This window comes from Olea europaea, chromosome 16 (genome assembly GCF_002742605.1).
Source record: "Olea europaea var. sylvestris chromosome 16, O_europaea_v1, whole genome shotgun sequence".
Lineage (NCBI taxonomy): Eukaryota > Viridiplantae > Streptophyta > Magnoliopsida > Lamiales > Oleaceae > Olea > Olea europaea.
Genome location: NC_036252.1, coordinates 3,050,871 through 3,064,204, shown reverse-complemented (window position 1 = coordinate 3,064,204; position 13,334 = coordinate 3,050,871). Strand labels below are relative to the sequence as shown.

The following is a 13,334-nucleotide window of genomic DNA, read 5'->3' as shown; positions in this document are numbered from 1 at the left end:
TGGTTGCTTTGTGAAGCTTAATGTTAGTTAAATTGGTCGGACCTTGTGTACAATAATTTTATTTTTGATTATATGTTGGTTTATGGATGAGTCATTTTGTCTCTATGTTGCCCAACGTTTCGGTGCCACAAGACAGGAGCGAGACAAGGTTGCACCGTAAGTATTATTTATTTACTTCTAATCAAATCAGTTTTTATTTAGCTATTTTTGGATGGATACAAGTTAGTAGCCTATTTTAGATTGTCAAGTAAAACTTTATGACAAAAATCTGGGTGATATCCTAATCATTAAACTTAATGAATTTTGTCCTTATTAATAGGATACAGAGAATGATTAACCTCTGGCCTTGGAGAAAGAGGGAGCTTGATAGCATTTGTAAGAAGCAAGTAGTTAAAATTAAGCATCTAAACCAACTGGTAATAGAATATTTTCTTGTTGTAAACTGTTTGAACTATAACTGTGTTTTAAATTGGTCTAACATGTAAATTTGGTCTAACATTTCTAACTTCTTATAAAAAGGGCAGTGAGGGACTACTGTAGATGCAAAGTAAATTAATCCAATTTTACTGTACGTGATGTCATTTTTCATTTTCGCATCTTCTGAGGAATTTTGTTTACGTTGATCTAGCAAATGTTTTTCCACACGCATCATGTCATCACCATTAAAAAAATAATTTTAATATATATAAACTGCCATGAGAAAAAAAAACTCTGCACAGTGCGGAGTTGGAGACTATCTCTCCACACTGTGCGGAGAAATTTTCTTTCTTTTTTCTTGGTAATTTTTTTCTTCTTTTTTTTTCTCCATTCTCTCTCGCTCTCCCTACTTTTCTCCATTTTTTAAGCAATATCTATTTTTTCCTACTTCTTCGACATAATATATATAAACTGTTATGAGCACAAAAAAAAAACTCTCTGCACTGTGCGGAGAGTTGGTCTCTAACTCTCCGCACGGTGCGAAGAGATTTTCTTTCTTTTTTTTGGTAATTTTTTTTCTTTTTTTTCCCCTTTTTTTCACTCTCTCTTGCTCTCTCTAGTTTTCTCCATTTTTTGGGTAATATTTATTTTTCTCGACTTCTTCAACATAATATATATAAACTACTATGAACAAAAACAAAAACAGCAATGAGGCAAAAAATTTTGTTTATGAATGTTCTTCCACAGCATCGTGCTATCACCATTAAAAAAAATTAATATAGATAAACTACCATGAGAAAAAAAAAATACTCTCTGCACTGTGGGGACACCATCTCTCCACCTCTCCGCACAGTGCAGAGAGTTGGAGCACACTCTCCACATAGTGCAGAGAGATTTTATTATTTTTCTATAATTTTTTTCACTCTCTCTTTCGCTTTCCCCTACTTTTCTCCATTTCTTTAGCCAATATCTATTAATATAAATTGTCATGAGTGCCAAAAAAAAAAAATGCTCTCCAAACTGTGCGGAGAGATTTTTTTTTTATCGGTAAGTTTTTTCTTCTTCTTTTTTCTTTTTTTTTCCCACTTTCCCTATTTTTCTTCATTTCTTTACTTAATATCTATTTTTCCTTACTTCTTCATGCAACATCTATTTATTTTTCTTCTCTCCTCCAATTTTCAACCCATTTCTTTTTCTCTCAAACTCCTCTCTCTCATCCAAATTATACATTTTTTGCTCAATTCATATTTTATCTCTCAACATGTCATGTATTGATAGTTTTACTATACTTCAGGTGTCTACGGCAGATGAAGTAGTGGATCTTCGATTTCTTGAATCCAAGAAAAGGTTTTGACCTAATTTTTTTAAAAACTTTTACTGTTTCATATTAGAAAAAGTCTTTTGCTGGATGTTTGATTTTCATTGATGATTATGTAATCAAAATTTTGGGAATTTTATCATTCTTTTTTTACAGTTGTCGTAATAAATTTAATAAATTTCTTGAATGTTAAGCTTGAGTTTTTGACATCTTACAGTTTGGTGGTTGCCAGATGTATATTCTTTTACTAATGTATTTTTTCTGTTTTTAATGATAAATTTCTTATATACTTTGGCTTTTCTTTTCATTTTTCTGCTATTTTTTAATTGTTTTTTAATCTTTCTTATCCTACCTCCACACCTCTTCTTTTAATCTTTCGTTTCTCTCTTTTTTTTTTTCTTTTTTTTTTTTTTGTACTTTCACCTACAAGATTTTCTACTTTTGTTTATCCAAGGTTAAATGCAGTTCTTCATTTGGGAGACGAGATATTTTGACTCTTGAGAATTTATTTTTACAGATAAATGGATGAACACTTTTGCTGGAATAGCTTTCACATCACACACCTTAGATTTTGGAGTTGTAAAGGTGTATTTTTTAAATTGCATTTTATTAATCATCTGTAATGCCGTTAAGTTTCTTTGTTATGGGTAAATATCAGGTTTTTCATCCATATAACTGCGGAATACTTGTTTATTTTCTGGACTGGCTATATGCTTTATGAGGAATATGGAAGATTTGCATCAATACGGTTAAAATATTTTGCTTCCCAAGACAAGCATGCTGAACAATTAACGGTTAGTTAAATTTAAATTGCTATTCTGATATCATGTATTAGCAAGAATGGATTACTGCATTTAGTAAATAGAATATGAAAGTTGTTTGATTTTTTGTTTTAGGGTACCTTATTATTTCATTGAATGGCTATTTATATCTACAACATTTTTTTCAATTAAAAGTATAAAGAAGTGAACAAAAAAGTGAGTAAATGATATACTAAATGAAGTAAACTTGATATTTAATGTTGCGCAAAGTGGATGCTTCTATTTCGTTTCTTGTCCACGTGCATTATGCTTCTCATTCAATTCAATTATTATAAGAATTTTTCTCTCATGGAGATTCAATAAGTTAATGTGTGTCTTTACAATGTTTTACTATGGATGAGTGACATATAACATAATTGCCTCCTAAAATTACCTTTTCATTGTCGAATATGATGTCAGTGTTGAATATGTTGTTGCAATAACTGAGTAAAAAGTTCCAGCATCTACACTTGTTCAACTTTTTAAACAAACATATCTCATACTCCCATGCAACTAACTTGCAACTGAAAACTAATATATGAAAAGGTTTTTTCATATATCCTTGGATTCATCCCTACGCAACTAACTTGCAATTGAGCAAAAATTATATTAGACCACTCGTTTCATTTTCAAGTTTGTTGGTTGTGATGATTTCTTGCAAGCTGCAGTTTTTGATCAATTGAGTTTGACATTTTCGTCAATTTTGTTGAAAATCATTAGACTAACCAGTGCTTAACTGGAATTATATTCCTATAATCTGTGTACAATTGATGAGTCATTGTTTAGAATTTCTTTTGTGATGCATCCGATGAAAGTTTAATAGAGAAAATGAGTCCCATCGTTAAGAAAGTTGATGAATCGCAATGATAGATTATTGAATTGAATAGATCAATATATGCAGGCCTCCAATATTTTCCTTGACTTGGTGCAAGTGTTTTTTGGTTAATATCTTAAGAATGTCATACTACTCAGTTCAGACATAATGACATTACTAATACATTCAATTTTTTTCACACACTTGCCTAAACTAAGCAAACACAAACACTAGATAATTTTTAATTTAGAAGATAATGATTTTTGAGATAGTATGAGCATTCTTCACTTTAGGTTTATTTAAGTAACTGCAACAAAAGTCTATGCATGGGGATTTTATAGATAGAGCATTGATGAAACAATAAGATGCTCCAAGAGTCTTGAATAATGCAATAAATCTTCAGCATTTTTTTTAACATCTACAATTTCTACACTAATAAAAATACAATAAATACAACATTCGTGACAAGGATTAGTTTTAATAAAAAGGTGACACTACACTTTTAAAAGTGACATTGTGTCACTTTTTTTTTTTCAAGAAAAGTGACAATTTTTATTAAAAAAAAAAAAAAACATTGTGTCACTTTTTAATTTTAAATAGTATTTTTTACTTTTAAAATTTATTCCATATGATTTCTTAAAAGATTTTTAATTTTAAGGATATTTTTGTGAGTTGTCCCTTAAAAAATTCACTGGTTCTGGTTTTGGACTGAATATGGGCAAAAACCGCACCCTGTGCGGTGTTGACTTGTATGATTTGTAAATTTTATTTTTAAAGAGAATTCTATAGATATACCGATTCAATTGATTTTCAGAAATGAGTTTTCTCAAAGACATAATCGAAAACCTAGGTTCAATTCTGTCGTCAGATTCATCATCGGAGTCTCATCAAAGTCCGAGCACCTCCACTGATCGAGCGATGGACGGTGGCGATGGAGTTGCGACTGGGAACGAACGCGTAGCGTTCAAGCTGAAAGGCTACTTCGATTTGGCTAAAGAGGAGATTGCCAAGGCCGTACGTGCAGAAGAGTGGGGTATAGCAGATGACGCCGTTTCTCATTATCAGAATGCTCAAAGAATACTCAACGAAGCCATTTCCACTCCTGTGCCTTCCTATGTCACTTCTAGGTATGCGAACTTTTCTTCAGTTTGAATATCACAAGTTAATGTGAGATGTTGAGAGCATTGGAAATCGGAGTTAGACAGAAAACAACTAGGCAATATGCTCTACTATATCAGAGCCATTATGTTGGAGTTGAGTCAAGCCCTGTCTACTGCACTGGCCGCATTCAATGACTGAGCTGAGGCAAAAAACTTCACAACTCAATATTTTGTATATTATAGAAATGCCTAAAAGGGAGCCGTTGCGTTGGAGTTGAGTCGAATAACTCCCCATTTGTTAAAGCTTAGCCCTTTATTGGACATTTTGTTAGTCTATCCATTGCTCTGATTGTGATCCTTCTGCTGACACAAAACAAAGAAGTTAAATACTCGATGTTTATAGTAATACCTGAAAGGGAATCATTATGTTGGAGTTGAGTCATATGACTACCCAGATGTTATGGCTTTGCCCTTTTATGATCAATTGTTAGTTATCACCCTTTCTGCTGAACTGATCGCATTCCATCTGCTGAAAAGTAAAATCTCAATAGTTGTCATATTATTGAAATAGCCATTACCCAAAAGGGAATTATTGCTATGGAAAGCACCCTGTCTGCTGCACTGATCGCATTCATTGTGCTTGGCCCTTTTATGGCCACTTTGTTAGTTCATGATATGACCCTGCCACATTTCAGACGCTGACCCGAGGCAAAGAACTTTAAACTCAATATTTCTGTATTATAGAAATACCTGACAGGGAGTGATAACTCAAACAGAAGCATGGATTCTTCTGCCTGAGTATATTGCTTCTACAGCCTCTGTATGAATAGAAAAACTGCTGCATGTTTCTCCCTCTTATACAAGGCATAGTTTGTTTTGATAGAAAGAAGTCGTGGAGAAAAACATAGTTTTGAATTTAAGGAGTAACGCCCTTTACAATATCCTAACCATGCAACAGACAAGATTACTGGTACCCTCAAGGGGTTTCCTCCCTGGCCCTCTCGTAGCATGGAGGTCTTCTCAATGCTTAATGCCACCCTAGATATGGATCGAACCGTCTCACGACATGAACCCAACTTAGGAACGCTTTAATTGAGAACAACCCATACAATTAAATATTATGCTTATATTTGTGCATTAGAATAAATAAAGGGGGGGGGGGGGGGGGGAATGCATGATCTAAAACCGTATCCCTCTGAGACACCAGTACTTAGTACTCGATGGTTCAGGGCATTTTAGCTGGTCTAGTAATAGGGATTAACCATTTGTCGCGGATGCGATATTTTTGCTTTCAATGAGTCTCCATATTGTACAGTTTGAAGTGAGTTATTTCGTCAGTATTAAAAAATTTATCCTGAGGCTTTAGTAGCTTACAGTTAATGCTAGCTCTAGAATATGTCTTTTTCTGCTTTCATCTTGAAGTATTAAGTCATTCAGGTAATTACTATTGATTTATGGTAAAGAATGTCCTAGTTCGGATAGAGAACATTATTGTATTATCACATGAATCATGTGTACTCTGGAATATCACTTAGTTCTCATATCTTTAATGAAATAATATGCACGAAAGTAGTTGAATTTTCTGCAGAATGGGTTCACATTTATAGTATCTTCCTCAGATTGCATTTACTCTGATCATTATCTGTTCCCAGTATCCCAGATGGTCTCATTAATCCTATATGAATTGAGATTATGATCCTATCAATCTTGGCAGTGAAAGTTTACTTTGAACTGAATAGTTTACATAGTTAATGTAAAAGTGTAAAACAACACACTGCTGCATTAAGAATCCATTTTGCATATAAATGTTATATTATTTCATCATTTTTGTACATGTTTAAAGAAATAAAAGAAAATTATATCTTGAAGGTTCCATTGAATGGCATGAATACAGCCATTGTCCATGCATACTTCTGTCAGTTTTCTAATTATCTGGTCTAAGCAAAGCATAAATTAAGGGTATGTCTAGCAAGGTATAAACATGGGTAAATGAGTGGTGAAGAAGTGGTTGAGGAATGAGTATGGATAAAAAGTGGTTTTGGGGAAAAGTACAGGTGTTACACCTAGAAACAGGTAGCTAAACGTACTCTAACGTGTTGCTTGTTTTCTTTCAACTTCTATGAACTCTCTAACTTGTTGCCTTCAACTTCTATGAACTTCCAACAGTGAACTGGAGAAGGTGAAATCGTACCGTCAGAAGATATCAAAATGGCAAGGCCAAGTAGCAGAGAGACTACAAACTTTAAGCAGGCGAACACGATCAGGTTTCTGTTATCAATTTTTTGAACTTCTCAGAAATTCCTTTTAATATTTAATTAAGCATGAATGCTTACTTTTTGCTTTTGTTTTCTTCTCCTTTTACCATAATTTTAGGTGGCACATCCGAAATCAAGGTATGGATTGCTTTGACTGAAGTGTAAGTTTGTATCTTTTGGTTTGTGTCTTTATCTGATTTGACAATTATAGATACACAATAGAGGCAATTATGTATTCTCATCTTTTTATGGAATTGCCCTCACTTTCTAAGTCATACTTTATTGCTGATGCTTCCTATAGTTTTAGCTAATAAAGAGATGTGGACTGTACTTTAATTTTTACCGCAGTTGACCAATTAGTACAATAGGAAACCTTTTCTTTGTTCCTTTCTTTTTTTAAACAAATTAATCTCTAAATTGGGTAGGAGGACTAGGAAGAAACTGATTTTCTAATCTTTTCCTCAAAATGTTATCACAGAATATAGAATTATCAATCTTTTTTTATTATTATTTTTTTTTGAACTTTATTCCTGTTAATATTTTTTCTTCAGAGCACCTCACCTAAGGCGCAAACCACAGCAGTCTCATCTACAACTTCTCAGGCTAGAAAAGTGGCAGTACAAAAGTCTTTTAGCAAGAGTAGAGAGAGTTCTGCATCAAGGAGTCCAGCTAATACTGCTATGAGTTCAAAACCCATGCAGGAATCTGGCAGTGGTTATGACTCAAAATTGGTTGACATGATAAATTCTGTTATAGTGGACCGGAGCCCTTCAGTTAAATGGCATGACATAGGTAAAGAGCCATGGCATATTGTCCTTCCCTAACTCAGGTTTCTTTAATGTGTTATTTTACTCATCAAGTATCTCTGCAGCTGGCCTTGAGAATGCAAAACAAGCTTTGCTAGAAATGGTTATTCTACCAACTAAAAGACGAGACCTTTTTACTGGCCTTCGGAAGCCAGCCAGGGGTAATATATAAGAATAGAACTTGACATTCCACTTTGTAAAAGAATACTAGTAATAATGTTTGAAAGTGAAATGAATAGTTTTTGTCTTACAGGTTTGCTTCTCTTTGGACCACCTGGCACTGGAAAGACAATGCTTGCGAAGGCAGTTGCTTCAGAGTCAGAAGCAACCTTTTTTAATGTTTCTGCTTCTTCCCTAACATCAAAGTGGGTATGAGCCATCTCTCTCTCTCTCTCTCTGTATGTGTGTATGTGTTAACTCTTTACAGTTGAAATTCTTATTATTTACATACAATATCAGGTGGGAGAGGGCGAAAAGCTTGTTCGAACTCTTTTCATGGTTGCCATTTCGCGGCAGCCTTCTGTAATTTTCATGGATGAGGTATTGACCTGCATTCGGAGTTGATCTATTAGTTAGTCTATGTGACTTTTTTCTTTCTTGTCCATCTGTCTCGTTGATCTATGCTATTGTTTTCCTGAGATTGACGACTTTATAGCAAGTTGCAATGGAGTGGTTGCATACACCCACCTAACTACAGAGAGAGAGAGAGAGAGAGATGGTTAGAGAACTGAATTATCTGCGGATATATAATTTTACTCAATTGGAATGCTAAACATCTCTTATTCAAATCATTGCTCTACTTGCTTCTTCTGTCAGCACAACGAGCTGCAATTTTTATTGAAGTGAATTGCTTTATTAGTCTAATTATTGATGAGACTCATCTCTCATGTGTTTGGTTATACCTTGGTTCAGATAGGTGCACTAAAAAAACAATTTCACAATCATTTTCCTCAAATTAAGAACTTCATTGGAATTAAAAGTGGCTAACTTATTTTCTATAGGCTATATATTAAAAAACCTTGGGTAGAATGTCTTTTAATTTACAATAATGTAATGATAGTAGAACGCACTTCTGGGAAAGAGTGGAACGTTTTTAGGCACCATACTCAAGATGTCTAGAAACCTATTTTTATATGTGTCATAATTCTATTACTGACCAAGAAGTACGTTTCCTAATATATTTCATCTTTCTGATGGCGTGATTTTATCAGGACTTGTGTCCATGTTATACAGTTAACTTTTTGTTAGATCTTTTATTCCTGTGATGGAGGTGTCTTTCTCATGGTCTTCTAAACCTGATGTCCATATTATTTCCCTGTGATTTTGTCAAGACAGATACTAATTCTTTCGTCAGATAAACTGGAAGATATTTTTTTGCAATTTATTACATGTCATGTTTTTTGTTCTGTGTTTTTATTATTCACCTGTCTCCTGATTTATGCTGGTTCTCTTCTTCTCTTTGCTTCCCTTTCTTTTGGTTTTGCTGATATTTTCTTTTTAGCTTTAGTGTAGTAAAGCTGCTGTTATTTGTTAAAATTCAATATTGACAGCTATTTCTTGTTCCCCAACCATATGAAGTTACACCTTGTTTTTTCTGTGAATAGAAATTTGTTTTCACAAGCATTGACTGCTATGCTTGATGAAATCTTTCTAATCTTTGTGGTAACAGATAGATAGTATCATGTCAACGAGGACAACTAACGAAAATGAAGCAAGTAGAAGATTGAAGTCAGAGTTTCTTGTTCAGTTTGATGGAGTGACATCAAGTTCTGATGATCTAGTCACTGTCATTGGTAAGCTTCATGCGCTAGCCTAAGCACTTAATTGTGTTGGTTTCTGTTCAACACAATCCTTCTGTAGATCTTGATCATCTCTAGATGTGAATTATGACATGTATTTTGTACCCTTGCGGCAATATTAATTTGGTATTTTCTTCTCCTAGTGCTCTAATGAATTGATCTGTCATGTTGTGTGTGCTGTACCCAAAAGCTCGCACCTCAAAGTTGAGCATTGACACTGTATCCTGCTTTGACTTAAAAGTTTTCAAATTCTACTACAAAGCCACAACTATAATGTAGAGTCCATTGTCATTTTTCTTTTCTTTTTCTGTTCAAGGTTTTTGGATTGTGTGTGCTCAAGTTCGAGTGACTGGGTGGGGGTTCTGGTAGGCTGGATATGTAAAGTTGGAGGATTATTGCATTAAGTGGGAACTGTTGACTCTGGATGAACATTTGAGTTCTTGTTTTTGATTTTTGCAATGCTTTCTATGCTAGCTGTCTATATATATGAAGAATGATCATCTATATATGCTTGACAAACTATTGAGTTGTCTTGCATTTTAAACGAAACAGCAAGTAATTTTGTTGTCTGATTCCCCAACCTATGCTTAATTTGCAAACAGCTATGGAATTATGGATTAAACTGAACTGCAGGCTTCTATTTGCAAATTATTCAAAGTTGTATGAAGTTAGGTGCTACAATTCCCGGATCTACTTAACTTGTTTCTTTCATTAATGTCCCTATAACTATGTTGCTATTCCCAGGAGTTATATATCTGCTGTATTTAACTATTGACACCATATACAAATGGTTTAAAAAGTCAAATTATACATGAAAACTCATCTAAAAAAATGTTTTGTACTTCTATAACTTGTTACACAGACAGAAAACAAATTTGCACAGTGTATAAGGTAATTTATTTATATTTCTCTTTTCTTCTTAATATGTGAAGCCTATCTACATCTGGGTTGCCCTTTGGTGGTCAGGTTGATATCAATAATTCCATATATTGCTTTTAAATGAGGAAGCTTGTGGATCTCTTATTTGTATCTGTCCTTGTGTTCGTGTATACACTCTATATCATAAAAGAGATGTGAAGACCGGCCAAGCACACCCATCTCTATATCTTTTAGTAATGCTTATTTATTTATTTTTCTGTTTGTTGTTTTGACACTTGTACTTGGATTTTTGTAGGTGCAACCAATAAACCACAAGAATTGGATGATGCAGTCCTTAGAAGACTGGTCAGTATCTTGATGCACTAATCTCGTGTCAAGTTAGCCTCTAGGGAAATTCAAGTATTCAATTGGAGCAATTTAGTCCAATTTTCTATGGGAAAATAATCTTGGGTTGTAGTAGTTTTCAAATTGATGTTTTGAAGATTTTTATCTAAATTTTTTGCAATTCTAAACTGTATTATGTACATTGAGATTTTATGGATTTTCAATTGAAAATTTGCTAAGGCCAGTTTTTCAGAAAAGACAAGGATATTGCCTACTGAGCCAGTCACATGTAAATTGAGAGAATGTCTGATTCTGATGTTGGCAGTGCATTTGGACTAGACATATGAGGCAACCTAATTTTTGTCCTTCTAAAAGATTTTTAGGTTATATGATTTGACTGCCATATCTCTAGATATCAATTTCTCTCCTGCTTCCCATGTAATTATTGTTGAGACTCCATATTCAATATTCTTTTTTTCCTCTCATGGGAGGAAGTGTTTTAGCAAACATGAAGAGTTGGACGTATTGGGAAAATGTCAATTATAATTTACGGACGATGTGATTTTAAGTGGAACTTCCTAGTTGATTTTTGTTCAAATCTTGAAACAGGTGAAGAGAATATACATCCCTTTGCCAGATGCAAATGCCAGGAGGCTTCTTTTTAAACACAAACTTAAGGGTTCATTTTCTTTGCCAGGTGAGAACATGTTTCTAAACGATGTATATATTAATTTACTAGCTTACTGTGTGTGCAAGAGTAACTATTCTACTAGTTGACATTGTTTCCTTCCTTTGGCTACAGATCGAGAATTAGAGAAACTTGTGCAAGAAACGGAAGGTAAGATAAGTTTCAAAGTTGAGGCTTTCGGAGCATAGTGATCATTGTCTTATTAACGAAGGAAAACGAAATAAGATTTAGAGGGTATATGAGATTAGATTAACTGCAAAGAGATGACTGTCAATAGTGTCGATTCATTGCAATATCTATTAGGAGATCTGAGAAACTGGATGATTTGCAATCACAAATAGGCCATGCTAGTTTTGGTCTACTTCTCCTCCTAACATTTTACACTAAAATGGCTTCAATCTTCTGAACAATAGCCTCCTTTAGTCTCTGTGAGAAGTGTTCCAACCACTTAATTCCTTCTTCCCTTAAGTTGTCCTTTACCAGTATCACCTCCACTCAGTTTATATTTTCATTTCTTTTCGTACTCATTTTAGCATGACCAAACTTCCATCTTAGCATTCTTGTTATCGTTATGTAATAAATGCATAGTGATCATTGTCTTATTAACGAAGGAAAACGAAATAAGATTTAGAGGGTATATGAGATTAGATTAACTGCAAAGAGATGACTGTCAATAGTGTCGATTCATTGCAATATCTATTAGGAGATCTGAGAAACTGGATGATTTGCAATCACAAATAGGCCATGCTAGTTTTGGTCTACTTCTCCTCCTAACATTTTACACTAAAATGGCTTCAATCTTCTGAACAATAGCCTCCTTTAGTCTCTGTGAGAAGTGTTCCAACCACTTAATTCCTTCTTCCCTTAAGTTGTCCTTTACCAGTATCACCTCCACTCAGTTTATATTTTCATTTCTTTTCGTACTCATTTTAGCATGACCAAACTTCCATCTTAGCATTCTTGTTATCGTTATGTAATAAATGTTCTATAAAATTTGGTTCTTTTAACCTTGTGGGGATCTTTTGAGCGTAATATCTTCCCTAAATTGCCCTCAATGTCTTCTATTAGGTACCATCACCTAATTTAAAACTCAGATGTATTGTTTTTGTAGGGTATTCTGGAAGTGACCTAAAGGCATTGTGTGAAGAAGCTGCAATGATGCCAATCAGAGAGCTTGGCACAAACATTCTCACAGTCCAGGCAAATCAGGTAATGCAGCTCCCCCCCCCCCCGGGGGCCCCCAGCAATTGAATATCAAAATTTTAATTGGTTCAAAGTTTTAGGAGTGAGCTTTGATATTAAAGCATTACAAATTTTTCCCTTAGTCTTCTCTCTTATACACAAACGCATGCGCAACTCAACTATTTTTGTTCCCATGCATCAGCTCAAAATTCTATAAAGCTGCTAAATTCCTTCTCCATGTGCAGGTAAGGCGTTTAAGATATGGAGATTTTCAGAAGGCAATGACTGTTATTAAACCCAGTCTACAGAAGAGCAAATGGGAAGAGCTTGAACAGTGGAATCGGGAATTTGGCTCCAACTAAATTATTATGGTACTAAGTTCTGTCATGATCCAAAACATGTTTTAGAATTATTTGACTGGAGAAAGAACTAACACATGCACAATAAAAAAACAAAAAATGAATGGAAAAATCTGAGCAACAAATGCTTTATATGGTACCATGTAAATATGCATTGATCTAGAATGATCAATCTATTAGTGAGATTGAAAGTTAAATTTTACACGCTGCTTTGAATTACTTTAATGTTTATTTCGCTCCTGTTTTGTCCTCACTTTTCATCTCAATTTATTTTCCACCACACATTTCTTGATAGTCACAATTTTTATTAACTATCTAACTGCACGTTTCATAACTTTTATCAAATTTTACTAAAAATCTGTTTTTAGATATCTAAACCAAGTATAGGCTTCATTGTCATGCAAGCTTTGATGATGCTAAAACTGGGATGCTAAAATTATTGGCAGACCTATAAACCGAACGCACAATTGCACGCTACTTGACGATAAAACACCCAATGGTGTGACCAGCCACTGCCACGGTGGAAACTACGGCATTGAAACACAGAAAGCACTATCGAGTAAGCGAGAGCCATGCGAACAGCACAAAAAATT

General features: G+C 34.2%; 1 protein-coding gene across 1 annotated transcript; it reads left to right on the top strand.

Annotated features, from left to right (window-relative positions):
* The first annotated feature begins 4,020 nt into the window (after nucleotides 1–4,020).
* Nucleotides 4,021–12,960, top strand: LOC111411725 (spastin). The gene is made up of 13 exons (XM_023042302.1): nucleotides 4,021–4,476; nucleotides 6,616–6,713; nucleotides 6,823–6,842; nucleotides 7,256–7,496; nucleotides 7,576–7,671; nucleotides 7,764–7,879; nucleotides 7,970–8,050; nucleotides 9,180–9,303; nucleotides 10,484–10,533; nucleotides 11,122–11,209; nucleotides 11,315–11,350; nucleotides 12,312–12,409; nucleotides 12,628–12,960. The coding sequence occupies exons 1-13, from the start codon at nucleotides 4,166–4,168 to the stop codon at nucleotides 12,742–12,744; spliced, it is 1,476 nt and encodes a 491-aa protein (XP_022898070.1). The 5' UTR covers nucleotides 4,021–4,165; the 3' UTR covers nucleotides 12,745–12,960.
* Nucleotides 12,961–13,334: the final 374 nt, after the last annotated feature.